A 14,275-nucleotide genomic window follows, 5' to 3' on the forward strand; every position below is an offset into this window, starting at 1 on the left:
GATAATTTCATCTCTATCGATATCGACGACTTCTTTCTCCTTCTTCCGTCCTTCAGTCCTTTCGCTTCCGAAATACTTATTATTTTTGAATGTCCAACTTACAGGTAACAGGGCATTGCCGGTTTCAGTTCTTTTTTTATCCGATAAGAACAGAAGAAATCGTATTATTAAAATTTTATCAAATTTATGGTATAAAGTAGAACGCAAAGACAATGCAAGGTTTCGGATTTTTTGTTTTTCTAATTCGTAAAAACGTGCGGATGCTTGATACGACGAAAGCAATGTTGACTTTTATTGAACAAAATATAATTTTATATGACAGCTTATTTTAAAATATTTGAATTTTAAGTAACGTTAGAAAACGTTATATTTAAAAACGGATACCAAATTCCATGTAAAGATTAGATTTATACCGTATACCGTTTAGCGTGCGCTCGAACGAGTTAAGCTTAACTATCGTTAAAATTTATTTTACAGTGCAGAGTGTCGAAGGACCAAATTTTAATATTTCTAAAGTAAATCGGTTACATATGGGCTTCTACCTTTGCATCGCATCGAATGGCGTGCCACCATCAGTTAGTAAAAGAATTATGCTGACTGTTCAATGTAAGTACATATTATCAATAGCCGATTAAAATCTCCTTTGATTCTTTCGCTATTGGAATTTCGCTATGTATATACATACATCGAGCAACGTACATTAATACAATATAATATAAGATAAGTAATTATTTGCTGAAAAACACGTGCCATATAATACAAAAATATCTTTATCTCCACTCGTGCAATATATACCATACAATGCCGTAATTAATATTACCATTCATATCCATATTAGAAGAAAAATATATTTAATGATCAAAGTAGGCAAAGCATTTAGCTGTTCAACTCCGTATCTTATTAGTCTAATAATCCGATAAGACGCGTTAACACGTCACTGAGATTCCGAATTTCTTGAATACAATAATTTCTTTGCTTAGAAACCATCTATCTTTTTACCTGTCTTTCGCGTAAAATTAACCTGTTCCATATATACATATATATATATATATGTAATATCGTGATATAGTATATTTACAAAGAATGGACAATAGAGATGTTAATCGGACAGAAAAAGACGATTGTTGTTCAACCTGAACGATTCACACCAAATGTACAGAAAACAGCGCAACCAAATAACTAGATAGCGACTCGACTTTTACCAAAACACAATCAACACTCTCTCGGCAACGCCACTCGCAAAACTCTGCTTTTCGAATCACACTCTGTTTCTCGAATGACTCATCGTTCCTTTGTCTATTTTCTTAGCCCCACCACGCACCTGCTCCGCAACCGCTCGTAGCCAAAGTCACGTAGGCCTTTTTTTTGCGTAACCTATTCGACCGAAAGACCGACGATACATCGTTGGGCCTGTCGGTACTTTGACTTTCTCGCGACATTGTTTATAGTTCGCCCGATATTTCCTAGGCCTTTGTTCTACGATACTACATATATATATATTTGCAAGGATCAAGACCGACTCGATCGGAATTAATTTGACTTCGTTATCTTTTAATTCCACGATTAAGTACGTACATATGAAACAGGGACAGTCCGCTTAACGGATTATTAATTTCGATATCAAAAGATCCCTCTTATTTTAAAACCACCATAGCGAAAGAATTTAAAGCGAATCTTCTCAAATTCTTATTCTCTATTTTGGACATGATTAATTAGCAAAAAAACTTGAATCAAGTCGTTCCATCGTTATATCGTGCTTTCTACTATTCGTCCGCAATTTATCAGCCACGGCGATAAAATGCAAAAGCTAAGCGAACGCGAAGGGAAAAGCAAACGTTTATTTACGCGATGTGCAGATCCGTCTTTCTTCTTCCAGTTCCACCCATGATTTCGGTGCAGAATCAATTGGTGGGCGCTCAGGAGGGACAACAGTTGACTCTGGAGTGCCACTCGGAGGCTTATCCTAAATCCATCAATTATTGGACAAGGGATAAGGACGAGATAGTTCCACAAGGTAGATTAAAACGACGATTCACCGTTTATTTTCTCCAGCAGTCGTTTATGCAAAACTTCCGATAGCCTTCAACCTGGTCTTTCCAAGGTGTAATCGCGTATCCGCGTACACTCTTCTTGCATTTATCTTCCAAGGAAGAAGAAGAAAAAGAAGAAGAAGAAGAAGAAGAAGAAGAAGAAGGAAAAGAGAGTAATTGGTTGTAAGGAGACCTTTGAATAACGAAAGCTTCGTACCAAACGCATAAACACGCGTGGAAGGAAGCGCGAATATAAACGTTCAGCTTCGCTTTATGTCAGGGCAGCTATAAAAGGCAGCTTTAGTACTCTTCATCGATCCACCTTTCCTTTCAGATCCTCGTATTTTCCTCGTATCACGATCTCCGCTCGTTTAGTGGTTTCCGTCAAATACATTTTGCAAGTCCATCCTTTCCTAACTGTGTGTAAGGTCGTGCGTCAGCAACCTCCATGCTGGCCGAATTTATTTTCTTTCAATTGCCACTTCCATCGTCAGATACTCGATCGATCTTCCGGTCGTCCATTTGAATTACACCAATTTTTTTTTGTATTTTTTCAGTATACTCTGAATGTTTTGAACCGTTGGTTTTGCTAGAATTTCGGTATTAACGAGAGTCGATCTATGTCGGTCACGATAAACACGAGACAAGTATTATGAAATAAAAACCGAATCTTACAAATGCGTCGATTTCAAAAAATATGTTAACGTCACGGTTTTTGATGAAAGAAATTTAGATAAATAATCTATGCTCTGTACATCGTAGTAGTCGATCTATGTTTTTGTTATTTACTGTATATGCAGGTATGTATGTGGGCCCTAACTTGCACAATTGAAATAATATTATCAACGTAAATTTACAACTAGCCAGTTACAAAGTATCGGTATTGATAAATCGTGTTCTATAACGACGATAAATTTAGTAATAAAGGAAATTAAATTCTACGAATTAGCAGAAATTTGATCGTCGATATAGAATTAGAATATTGTAACTGAAAAGCCTAGATAACCAAAAATTTCTAACTTGTACATTCGCCGATATTATTAGTAGGTTGTTATGCAATGATTATAGTTTAATTCCGTTTCCGCTCTGCACAGTTTATGTTACATATAATTTGCCGATACCTTGAAATATTCTCTGCGACTTTACAATCGACTTGGAAACCTCTTTACATGTATATGGATCGATGCGTCGATTGAAAAACCGAATCGACTGTCTAATGCGTTTATCCGGCTGATACATCACGCGCCTAACCAAATGTTTCGTCTGATTTAGCTTTCAGTGGGTTGTTCGAACAGAATTAGCTTTTGAATAATGCATGAAAGTCGAAGCAGGACGTTAGAAGTATAACATGATTTCATCTGGCATTTACGAGAAGAGTCGAGGATGCGTGTATGTATATGAAGACCGAAGCGTCAACGTGTGCCCTTTTCCGCTGTCGTTATTACGTCGATAACCTTGTCGATATTTGCATCTGTATCGAAGGCAATAATAATACTTGCAACGTGAATTTTGATGCCGCAATCTGGTTGCTACACAATTTCCACCGTCGTTATGCTCGATGATGCGTCATATTTTTTTCTACTGCGCATTTTTTAAAGTCGACGAAGTACCAAGGATAAAAGATCAAGAGATTTAAGCACGATACGTCTTAATTTGCCAGGTGCCGATAACGCTAACAGCGTTGAACTGATCTCTTTGTTAGGCGAATTCAATTCAATACAAGTACAAGCAATTTTTGTCAATGTACATTTACTCCTCGCTTAATATTTTCTTGCGTAAATATGAATTTCAAACGTAGGAGCTTCGTATATCGAATAATTAAAAGATCGAGATATTCCAAAAGCCTAAATGCCTCTCGCTGTAATTACAGTTTCGATCGATACTTTACCTTGGAACTTACCATTGGAACGAATAAGAAATTCGTTTCTTTCCTTTTATTTCTACTGCTTGCGCTTTGAAATTTTTATCTACAGCTTTCCATGTAACTTTTCCGTAGCATCTCGTCGATTTTCGTTTTACTTGTTCTTTATACGGACGAAAATTGACGCTACTACGATAATTGGAATGCGAACGACGATAATAATCGTTACTTAGCAGAAAATATTTAACTTATTCTCGGAAAATGATCGTTCGTGCTTATCGAAGCATGGTTCGAGGCATCGTCATTGCGATTGTAGAATTCGGTTATCCGGCTCGGTAAACGTAAAATTCATTCGAGATTCTCAAAGAGATTCCCAAATAGCAAACTGTTTTTAACCATGGGAAACTGAATCGTGGACATTGCCGGTAGTTATTCACCTCGCAATCGTACTTTCCTTTCATTATTTCGCTTTGCATCCACGTAGCCTTTCTATTCGCGTAAGATAGCTACCATCGTTCGATAGAATCTCGAATCTCACCAGTCGGAGAACGGAAACGTCTCTGAATGGTGTCGATCTAAACAGAAATCACGTTAACTTAGACTGCTGCACGACGAATACTAAAATAAGCTGGCCCATCTTTCAAACTGATTGAACTATTGTGACGTTCGTTCGAAAGACGCTGAAATTTCTATACTCGTTTTGCACGGTACACGACCATTTCCGTAAAAAAACGGCGAGCGAAGAGTTATTTATTATCTACCGGATCGATCGTCACGACTTGTCGTCATTTTAAGATGACGACGTGGTTACGAGGCGCCAGTATTTCGTTAGAAATGGAACTAACCTGCCGATTTTATGATCGTAATTTGCCGATGATAATCGATGATACGATTTGTAAACTGACTTATTTTTTATACTTTCTCGTAATCGCAACATTACGAGCTTTTTAAATTCATTACAGTACAGTCGGTACCTTGGCATGACGACAATACGAAAATATATAGAATATTAGGCATAAGTAGAAATTCCTCTAAATTATGGTGACAGTGTTTACTATCGAACGTAATGATGCAAGGGAAAGGAAGACACGGTCGCGCTCAACCGCGTAGAACGAAAATGAAAGGACAAATTAAGGAAAATACAGAGTAACGAATGAAATGTACAAAGCATAATCTGCTATTAAATTTCTTTCAACACAGAATCAACATTTTACCATGCTGTTTTCACGACTTAAAGAAACTGCTATGCCGTAAATGTGCGAGATAACTATCCTGAAAACAGTTTTTATAAGCGGTGCCAAGCGGCAAAAAATATCAGTCGTTTAAATACATTTCGCTTTTCCATCGTTTTAGCGCCCACCAATTAAAGAACTGAACTTTTCTCTGTAAATTACGGTGTGTAGATGTTTTATTTCATGACCGTCTAGAAATCTAAACGGGTTGTTTCGCAAAAAAAGAAAAGACGAAAGCTTTTAATTGCAACCGAACACGTTTGATACACAGCGGTGAAATATTCGTTAGATACGAAACCGTAACACGCGCGGCACTCGCCATTCCACAAGACGATACACTAGATTTTGCTTATTAAAAATTTGCACGATCGTCTAACATACTACGTTATCGAAGGCAATTTGAATCTCTTCGAGAGGATACGTGAATTTACCACCAAAATACAAAAACACAAAAATACAAAGTTTCTCTTCTTTTTATACGTAATACATGTAAATCGCGTATGCGTACTCGAAATCGTAAAACAACGTAACAAATTCGATATGAACATTTCTTGCATGAAATTCAAATGCTCGATGATTTGTTATCATCGTAGAGATAACGTATTTAGACAAGTTTTACAATATTATCGACGTTTTAGTAAATTCGATTTCGACGCATGATAGTTATCTCGTTAAAGCAAATTACAAATTTTATTCCATTTAATCGTGTTTTGTTGATACGTACATATTTAACGTCAACTTCGTCCCTAAGTAATTTGTCTTCGTACATATATGTTATTGTTACTCTACTTTACTTTATCCTAATCAATATATCGTAATTTAAATAATAACGTAAAAAATTACCTATTCGATTTAATAATTTTAATTATTTATTTTAAAATTATTAAATCGAATAGTGATCGTAATCGGAATTTCGATATTTATGTAATATTTTGTAAAATATTTTATACGATTCGCAAAATATTGCAATTTCAAATTTTAATACAATACTTCAGGAAATACGTTTCATTAAATCGCAATAAAGTTTCGCACAAGTACCGAATAAATATTCCTTCGAATAAAATTTATCGATATATTCTTTATTTAATGTGGAATGAAGAATAAGATCCGCGTCAGGTGTGTGTAGACTTCTATTTTAATAACGTGTCAAAATAATAAAGCGATATAATTTCAATGGTAATTAATGTCGACATCGATTCATGAATTGACAGGATTATAATTTCTTTCAGGAGGGAAATACGAGCCTGTACTATTGGACAACGCGTATAAAGTTCATATGAAATTAACGATAAGTTCCGTCAGTCCATCCGATTTTGGATCGTATAAGTGCGTGTCTAGAAATGCATTAGGAGACACCGATGGCACCATCAAAGTTTATCGTGAGTATAATTAAGTATTTTTCCAACATTCGTATAACACTATCTGTACACTGCCTGTATACGGAAACAAAATTTTACCGAACTTGCAACAAATCTTTATTTAAAAATACGTATCGTCTCAACGGCGCTTTAATTTTCTTTCGACAACTATTATATTCTTTAGAACTACGAAAGGGTCGCATTATTTTTACAAATAGAAGCGATTTTACTGCTAATAAAGTAGAACGTCGATAAAATTTTCTGGATTTTGCAGGCGATTTTTCAGCCTATAGTAAGACGAGCGGGCGGCTCATCTCGTTAAAACAACCATGCTTAAGGAAACTCATCGAAAATTACTTCCTAGTTGAAGCCTTTTGTTAAACTCTTTAAATACCTCGTAACGGTAGCTTTGTCGTGATATAAAATTTTATCAGAATAATCTCTCCGTGTTCTCAACACGTTTCTTCTAAAAACCAGATTTCATCGCTTCACCGTAATATCACGATAACAAATTTTATCTTTTTTTACTACAATTTTGAAGTTATCCTGCTTTTTATTAGAAATTACAGAATTATACCGTTGAAAGTATTCTCCATCGATCCGACGGTCGTGAAACTTGGTTTCCGATCATCCAGTACGTATCGTTTGGTCGGTTGATATCGAAGAGTATGACGTGATCTTTTATACTTTATATCGTTATTTTATAATATTCGTATGCTATCGCGACAAATAGCTCTTTTTATTTAAAGTCGTAGTTACACGAGACCTTTAAATTCTACGGAAAGAGATAAAATCTTTTGAATTTATTTATACAACGACAACGTATAACGTTTATACAATACAATTCTATTCTCTAAAATTCAATCTTGTATGTTTTTATAAAATTCTCCGCTGTTGTTTATACTCGTTACGCCTTAAAATATTAGCACCCGAATATCTCAATGTACATATTCTAAATAACCAATATATAGCCATATATGTATCTAACGATAAGACGTTTCGTCTGATCTAATCATCGTATCTGGTTGTATATATATGTATATATATATATATATATAAATATATTTTAGTATAAATAATTTAATAAAATAATTATAATGTATCTTTTCCATATGTTTTAGCAATAACATCTTCGAACTCTACTGGTAGTAATACAAAATACAAAGGTAAATCCCTAGTTTACATTTTATTTTTCTTCGCCACGAATATTATTTATTTGAGAATCATAGTTTGTAAGATAGTACGATAATAAGATCGAAGGCAATAACAATAAGATCCAGGGGCAATTCTAAACGTATGTGATATACATTTAGAAATTATCTTTGCCGCAAATTTGCCACCAAATCGATTTAGAAAAATTTATCTCGGCGAAATTTTGTTCAAAGTTTATATAACTTAATAAACATACCACTAAACGTTACGTTTATTAATTACTCGAACTATTTCCAAGCATTAGCCTCGCTATATTAATACATGTCACGTACAAACATGCCTTTAAATCAGGAACAAATTATCAGTAATCCAAATAGTTGGTTAGGGAATAGAATCAATTTGGAGTGGTGTTAATGCATTAGTTGGTTCAAACATAATCACGACACAATTTGATACGCAAATGAGATTTCTTATCGCCAGTCTCTGGTAATATTAAAATTCCAATAAATTGTTACTTTGCGAACTCTTCCGACAAGCTCGGTAATTTTTTGCTCAATTACAGTAATTTTACCGTTCTCGCATTACAATCGATTAAAACGTATAATTGGTTCAAAATGTTGCTTTAAACGATATTTATTGCTATAGAACGAAGTTTTCAATTTCGTTATAATAGAAAAGACACGTACGTATATCTTATACTTCGATATCCCTTTTGTCGCATGACTTTCCACGCACGATACATTTTCCAAATAATATCGCATTTTTATCACGGAAGGCAACACTTGGTGGATTAACGATTTCGAAATCTACTTGTTATTATTCCGTTCGGTATTTTGCCTTTTTTTCTTTCTTTCTTTCTGTTTTATTTTTTCTTTTTTTTTCTTCTTTTTTTTTTTTTGTCAGTCTCAGGGAATCCAGATCGTCCGCGGTGGTGCTTTATTTTTTATGCTCGACACGCAAGCCAGAAATCGCTCGCTGTGTTATTGCTCGCTTTGTGTCGAGTAGTACTTTCCGAATGATGCAGCGTAACGTACTTGCGATGAAATAACGGGTCGCTGATTAATTAGATCGAGTGTCTGGTTTGTGCATGCCAATCCACTCAACGGATATTCTCTTGAATCACAACCTCTACAAAAGCTAGACACGAGTCCCTTGCTTTCACCGACGTGGCCCCCATCAAAGCTTATTTCGCCCTGGGATAATCGCGTGTCAGTTTCGAAAATAAAATTGCCTTTCCTCTGATGAGCCACAGGATAGCATCACCAGCGGTAATGTGGATCGAATCCACGTGGATTAGTTTTGTAAGGTAATAACTGGTCCGAAATTGTCCGAACTTTGTCGACCCAACTTTATTACGTTTACCATGCACAGCGCGGTAACATTTCGTTTTTTCGCCAACTCCGATGAACCGAGTAACTCGGTTAAATTTCTTTTTTCTGTTTGTTTATTTCTTCGCGTTTGACGTTGATCGAACGCTGGCAGAAGAACAAAGATATCAAAGGAATTTCAGCGTTCGTATTTGTCTCGCGTAATATCACAGTGACAACGCGGTATACACAGTGACAACTTCATTGGATAAAATACCAGTATACTTTTTGCGTAAATACAGTTTTATTACAAGTTTCTCGAATATTTCGAACTTTCCACGCGTTTTTGATGCGTCGAGATTAACGTGATATACAGCGACGAACATACATACGATAGCGTGTATAAATATTGCCAACATCTTTTTCGCAACTCGCGTGAAACTACGCGATTTCGCGGTTAATAATACGATTATGGTATAGAATAAAATATTCGCGAGTAGTAGTTCCATTTACCTAATTCGTATCGCTTACCGATTTAATACTAAAATATGTTTCGATTACGTCGGATTCGTTTATCGTGGAAGCAAACAAACGAGGTTATTCGACCATAGTCAGATGCCGTTCGACGATTGTTTGTCAGTTAGCAATCGTGTTACTAAGCTTTGTCGATTTCTGGTAAACAAATCGACACTTTTATATCCGTGCAACGTGTACTCTACTGGCGTCACCTTCGATATCGATTTTGTTAACCGTTGGTACACCGTCCGATGTCAGTATCCTTCGTAGCTGTATAAAACGTACTAGTATCCTCTGTGTGTAAATTGAATTGGCCGTTTAAGGCTATCGAAGGATAAATCCCACGATATCGTTTGGTCACTCTGTCGCTGTATCTCGACCCTATTGTTTGCTCTAAAGCCACGAAGCACAACTTTGCAGATATACGCCTATTTCGTTGCAAATGTATGGCGTTGTAACACTTGAACCAAACTGAGGCATATAAATGGAGAGGACGCGTCAAGATATAACGCTTCCTTCGTACATTAGATCGATCGAAAAATTCTATTACCAGCCATTTTCCTTATTATATTTACATTTCTGTTGCGAGATTTCCACACAAATCGCAGTTAAGTCTATAAGCTATAGATAGAAGCGAAGCACCTAATATCGCTGAACAAATCATCCGTTGTTGAAATAACAAAGTGCATCTCGTATTTGCAATTACGGATAACGAAACTTGCGACAGAGGCAGCTTTCACAATCGTCCTTAGACAGCCTGAAATCATTACGAGACTGTGTGACGAAATTTCGAGGAAATATATCCGATACATTGATAGGTCAATCGGTAGAGATACGGACTTTGAGGGAATAAAAATGGCAGGACACATCGACGAACCTGGTATAAACCCACCTTAAAAATTATTTTACTCGATGTTTACGCGTTAAGTCTCTGTGAAATACAAACGTTGGCAAAGTCGGATTTTGCTGCGAAAAATTCACAGAGATCTGTACGTGTAACTCTTGAAAGTCTCTCCAAGGACAGTTCAGGTTCAACATGATCGCGACGCTCGTTTTTCAAGTCGAGACGGAACCATTTCTGTGTGAAATCGCGAATGAATAGGAACCGCCGTGTCAGATTTACAAGCTCACCATCTCATTTGCTTTCGACAGGCAGCTGGTTGCGAAAAAGACGTACAAAAGTCGATAGAACCCGTTTCAGAGGAGCTAGACGTTTAGAAGAACGCCTCTATAAAAAGCCACGGTTGAATGCCATTTTGAACTTACACCTTGTTCATCAAACCCTTTTCCCTACGAGCAGAATGCCAGGCTTTTGCTAAACTTCCAGTTCGTTTTTCAATACACGCGCAAATTTCCGAAAATCCTACGAACATTCAACGTTCTATCTTACATGAATTATAAATTCTTACGTGGTTTGTAATAGCTTCTTCATCCAAGTTTTATTATACTTTTCGATAAAACGTCGATTCTCCCTATTATACCCTTTTATATTTACATTTAAAATATATCTATTTTATATAATCAATTTTCTCAATTTTCCCTCTAATAAATAATTCCAAAGCTATTGCTAGAATTCGCGCAACGTTTAAAATAAAATGCTACGTAATGTTTGAAATTGATGGGACAGAGGAAAATTTAGGGGAAAAATTGGATTAATTTAGTACGATGGCGGAAGTTAAATCGTAAACGAAGAATAAAATATTCGATGGAAGAATTTCTTTCTTTCGCTTTTTTAACGTATCTGTAGTATACATATTTCTGTATATTTCTATCTGTAGCGTTCTTTTAGAAAAATCTAACTTTTTATACGTGTACCTTGCCCGAAGATAACATGTAGCGCGTAACTGTATTAAATAGTAATAAATCTTGCGAAATCAGTTTTAAATATTTCAAATTTACCGTTTCAACTAATATCGAGCATTTTAGTAAAAGGTGTTCGTTCATTTCTCGATAATAATAAAACGGATGCGTGTAACGGATGAACTACGCTTTTATACAACTGAAATATTCGTAGATCGAGCGTTTTGGTATTTGCAACAAATTATCGTCAATAGTGTCGATAGTTATCAACTTGAACAATGCGTATGAATAGTTGCGCATTCTATCGCTAGTTTCTCAACAACTTTGGACAACATTATTCGCGATTTCTATCCGGAGCAACTAAATTCGGCCGTGTTTTTTAAACTACCTCTTGCAGAGAATATTTTTTTCGCCACTTCATAATGCTGGAATATTCGACAGAAATATAAATGCGCGCAAATACGAAGAAGTATGACTGGATAAAATTTTGATCGTACAAAGAAATAGTGTACGTAACGGTATTGAAAATTATACCCTACAAATCGAGATTGTATCGTATCATAGTATTTTAACAGTTCATACAGAACACGAGATTCTACTTCGTACAAATAAATCTCACGAAACTGACTTTTAAGTTTGATTTTCAAATATTTCAGATATCGTTCTATCCAATATCGAAAACATCAAGAAAAATAGTTCTAATTGAAATACATATAATACATATAATAGCGATAGCTGGTATTAAATATTTGAAATTAAAATATTTTGAAATGTTTATTTTGTATATAACGCGAACACAAAAATTTCCGACCCGTTAAAATAGTTTGCGCGTGCTTCAACTTTTCATCGTACGTTTCATCATAGTTGGAGTCATATTTTATTGGTAAAAATTTTAAATACGGAGGAGTATGTACGAATGTTGTATTAAAATACTTTGCCGTTAATCGTATCTTAACGTAGAATTACTAGGCTGCGGATGTTTGACGATAGTTTTGCGATGATGATAGTTTTACGAACGCGATCGATTAAAAAATAGTAAAATCCAAGCACAGATTACTTTCAGTCTCTGAATATTATAAAAAATCTTACCTCGGATACTTTATATAGTATTGTATATTATTGTTATCCTGTATTATTAAGCGTTCTATGCATTTTTGTACATTTAAATTTACATAAATTTATAATATTACATCATATGTATATATATATATACACACACATATGCAACTTCCCTCAGCTATATCACCCGATATACCTTTATGTCTATTATCTTCTTTCCCTTTGAACCAGTTCCGTACGGAGCTTCTTTTCATTTATACCACATTTACATTTTCTCAGGGATTTTCTTTGAAAAATGAACAATGGAAGGATTTCTTCATTTTCATAATCTCGTACCTACTGGATGATTTATAATTCGGGTATGTTTAAATAACCTCTTGAGAACGCTATTTGATATAATTACACAGGGAGTAAAAGCTCATTGTTTTTCCTAGTTAATATTCAAGTTGTAATCCATCGTAAATCGATGTAAATTTATTACTAAATTATTATGTTTAGTCAACATTGTGTATTTATCTGTAAATTATGTACTATCTAAGCGTATATACGCGTATATATTTATGTATATCGATCGAAAAAGTGTAATGTTATTAATCATATGAATATTTTTTGGATATTTATATTTGCTCGATCGCTTGTTAAGATTGAAATTCTTTTATTAATATTCGGATGATTAATTTCATCGGACGGAGAACACGGGTAGAATAATTTTAGTGTCGACGTCTCTATTAATTTGCTTCGATCGATTTGAATTTAATACTCAATAGGCACGTTTCTTAACAACAAGGGATACCATTCGCTTTTCTATTTCATGAATACTCTCTTTCTCTCTCTCTCTCTCTCTCTCTCTCTGTTCTATTGTAATGAAAAATCCAGGATTTATTATTGGCTCAGTGTCCAGCCGCATTTGCGTGTACACTCGAAGGCCGGAAATCGATATATGCAAAATATTTTGATGCTAACAGATTGAGAGGCGACGTTGCGTTCGATGGAAGATTTATAGAGCCGTTTCGAGCCATAGGTCAACTTTATTGAACTCTGTCCACTCTTCTCTGCACCAGTACCTGCTTCGGGATTTAGAGCAAATATCGCAGTATTACCAACGAACAAAATCACGAGAATGAAATGTGACGCGCTGCTATTCAACTATTAAACGTTCGATGTCTAAGCCAAGCTTCGATTTCGCGATCGGCTTTCGGTAGCTTCTTTCGGAAAGGAAAGTCTAAAAAATCCTTTCCATTCTACGAACGTCCATAGGCGTTAAATACATTTTACTTCTTCGCTTTACGAAGATACATGTTGGAGGGAAAAAGTCAATCGTTGCGTAACACAGACGCAGCCTATGTACATTCGACACTTGCAATTATTTTCTTTCGACAAAAATATGCTTTGTAGTAGAATCTTCCTTGGGATTGAAAAATTGGATTCCTAAGCAGCGGAACACTCGCTGGTTTTATAGAAATCACGACGATCGATTTAGATAATTAGATAATTAGAAAAAGATAAAAAATTTTAGATTTCTGAAAGATAGCGGCCTAAAAACAATTCTATATGATTAAGCCTGAAATCTGAATTCGGAATCTGAATCTATTAGGTTAAGTAAAAAGTTCTGAGCGTTTTTCGCTAGATGTCTTTAGTGAGCCATATCTCACGATGTGCACATCGCATCGAGTCATAGTATACACCGATTTCAAGGTGATATTACGCATCAAAAAGGTTCTTTGTCAGTTTTGTGTTCGGTGAAGCCAGTTGTGTGTTACAGCGTTCGAAAATGGAGATAAAAAAAGAGAAAATTCGATACATTCTTCAGTACCACTACGACCAAGGTGAAAAGGCGGAGCAGGCGGCCAAAAAAATTTGTGCTGTTTATGGACCCAGTACAGTATCGAATGCAACAGCAAAGCGGTGGTTCCAACGATTCCGTTCTGGTAATATGGACGTCGAAGATGAGGCACGCTCT

The 14,275-nt window shown here is 35.4% G+C and overlaps 1 protein-coding gene across 3 annotated transcripts in view; it reads left to right on the forward strand.

Annotated features, from left to right (window-relative positions):
- Positions 1-14,275, forward strand: part of LOC117212627 (lachesin-like) — a 53,950-nt gene that overhangs the window by 36,033 nt on the left and 3,642 nt on the right. For 2 of the 3 annotated variants that reach the window (XM_033457568.1, XM_033457567.1), the window contains exons 3-6: positions 478-606; positions 1,877-2,014; positions 6,353-6,502; positions 7,603-7,647. In XM_033457568.1, the coding sequence (XP_033313459.1) occupies positions 478-606; positions 1,877-2,014; positions 6,353-6,502; positions 7,603-7,647 (462 nt within the window). The remainder of the gene's footprint in view (positions 1-477; positions 607-1,876; positions 2,015-6,352; positions 6,503-7,602; positions 7,648-14,275) is intronic. The other variant, XM_033457565.1, reaches the window with a different exon arrangement.

The sequence above is a fragment of the Bombus bifarius genome, unplaced genomic scaffold, assembly GCF_011952205.1.
Source record: "Bombus bifarius isolate JDL3187 unplaced genomic scaffold, Bbif_JDL3187 scf7180000008334, whole genome shotgun sequence".
In the NCBI taxonomy this organism is placed as follows: domain Eukaryota; kingdom Metazoa; phylum Arthropoda; class Insecta; order Hymenoptera; family Apidae; genus Bombus; species Bombus bifarius.